Source organism: Morone saxatilis, unplaced genomic scaffold, assembly GCF_004916995.1.
Source record: "Morone saxatilis isolate NCDOM2014 unplaced genomic scaffold, NCSU_SB_2.0 Contig16, whole genome shotgun sequence".
Lineage (NCBI taxonomy): Eukaryota > Metazoa > Chordata > Actinopteri > Moronidae > Morone > Morone saxatilis.
In genome coordinates, this window is record NW_023339718.1 from 130,759 (window position 1) to 132,124 (window position 1,366).

Here is a 1,366-nt window from a genome sequence, read left to right on the forward strand (position 1 = left end):
TTTATTTTATCTGTCTGTATTTATTTTATCTGTCTGTCTTTATTTTATGTCTGTCTTTATCCTGATGAAAGTGTAAAAATAGAAATAGGACCTAAATCATTCAGTGTTTTTATAGATGATCAACAGCATCTTAAAATCCAGTAAAAGGCTCAAAACTGAGACATAAATAATGACCTTTCACTGAAGTCTACCTTTATTATTTATATTATACATAAAAAAGGTCACTAATTGTCATTAAGGCGACCCCTGGGTGCCGTGGTCCTCTCTGAATCTGGTTCTTCACGTCTGATCTCGTGTGTTCGCGTGTGTCATCAGGTCTCGGCGACCTTCGCAGCCAGTCTGGTGACGAGCCCGGCCATCGGGGACTACCTGTCCGCGCAGTACGGCGACAGCCTGGTGGTTCTGGTTGCCACGATAATCGCCGTGGCCGACATCGCCTTCGTGTTCTTCGTCGTCCCAGAGTCGCTGCCGGACAAGATGCGGCTGACATCCTGGGGCTTCCCCATCTCCTGGGAGCAGGCCGACCCCTTCGCCGTGAGTTCACATACCTTTACCACCAACAAACGCTCTGCTGGTCTATAACGAAGCGCCGCTCGCATCAGGGGCTGGAGGCAGGAACTTGGTGACCAGCCACATCTAGTGTAGTGTCTATAGAGAAGAGAAAAACCAGAGCTGTGAGGCCGTGGTCCAAGTTCAAAATAAACCAGAGAGAGTTAGAAGAGACTAAAACACTTTGTGACGTCTGCTGTGTGTGATTGATTGTTTTCATGCTCATCAGGTAACTTATAGTTTACTGGTTGAGGTCACTTTTTCCAAAAATCAAGTTTGAATGAATTTGAAGAAATAATCTCCAAACACAACTTCAGGTACCCAGAAACAAACAAATCAGAAAATACTAAATAAATATTACCAGCATTACTATCTTAGTTTACTGACAGTCAGTAGGTAAAGCTGATAGTGGAACAGTTACAGTCTGAATTCAAACAGGTCGTGAAACAATTACAGATTAACCACGTTCAGAATATAACAAACGGCTACAGATGCAGCCAGGAGAACAGAAATAATGTCAAAAATAACTGTTAATACGAAGAGAAGAGAAATGGTTTCCTTCCCAGCGTAGAAATGTGTCTGCCAGCTGTCAGCTGAATGAATGATTGATCGATCGATTGATTGATTGATCGATCGATTGATTAATTGATCGACAGTTGTGTTGACAGCTGATTGTTGTGTGTGTCTTCAGTCTCTGCGTCACGTGGGCAAAGACACCACAGTGCTGCTGATCTGTGTCACAGTGTTCCTGTCCTACCTGCCTGAGGCCGGACAGTACTCCAGCTTCTTCCTCTACCTGAGACAGGTAACACACACA

General features: G+C 44.1%; 1 protein-coding gene across 1 annotated transcript in view; it reads left to right on the forward strand.

Moving 5' to 3' along the window:
• LOC118325416 (hippocampus abundant transcript-like protein 1) overlaps positions 1–1,366 on the forward strand; it is a gene marked incomplete at its 5' end in the record, with an annotated part of 9,367 nt that overhangs the window by 7,828 nt on the left and 173 nt on the right. The window contains 2 exons of the mRNA XM_035658093.1: positions 316–534; positions 1,241–1,354. Of these exons, the coding sequence (XP_035513986.1) occupies positions 316–534; positions 1,241–1,354 (333 nt within the window). The remainder of the gene's footprint in view (positions 1–315; positions 535–1,240; positions 1,355–1,366) is intronic.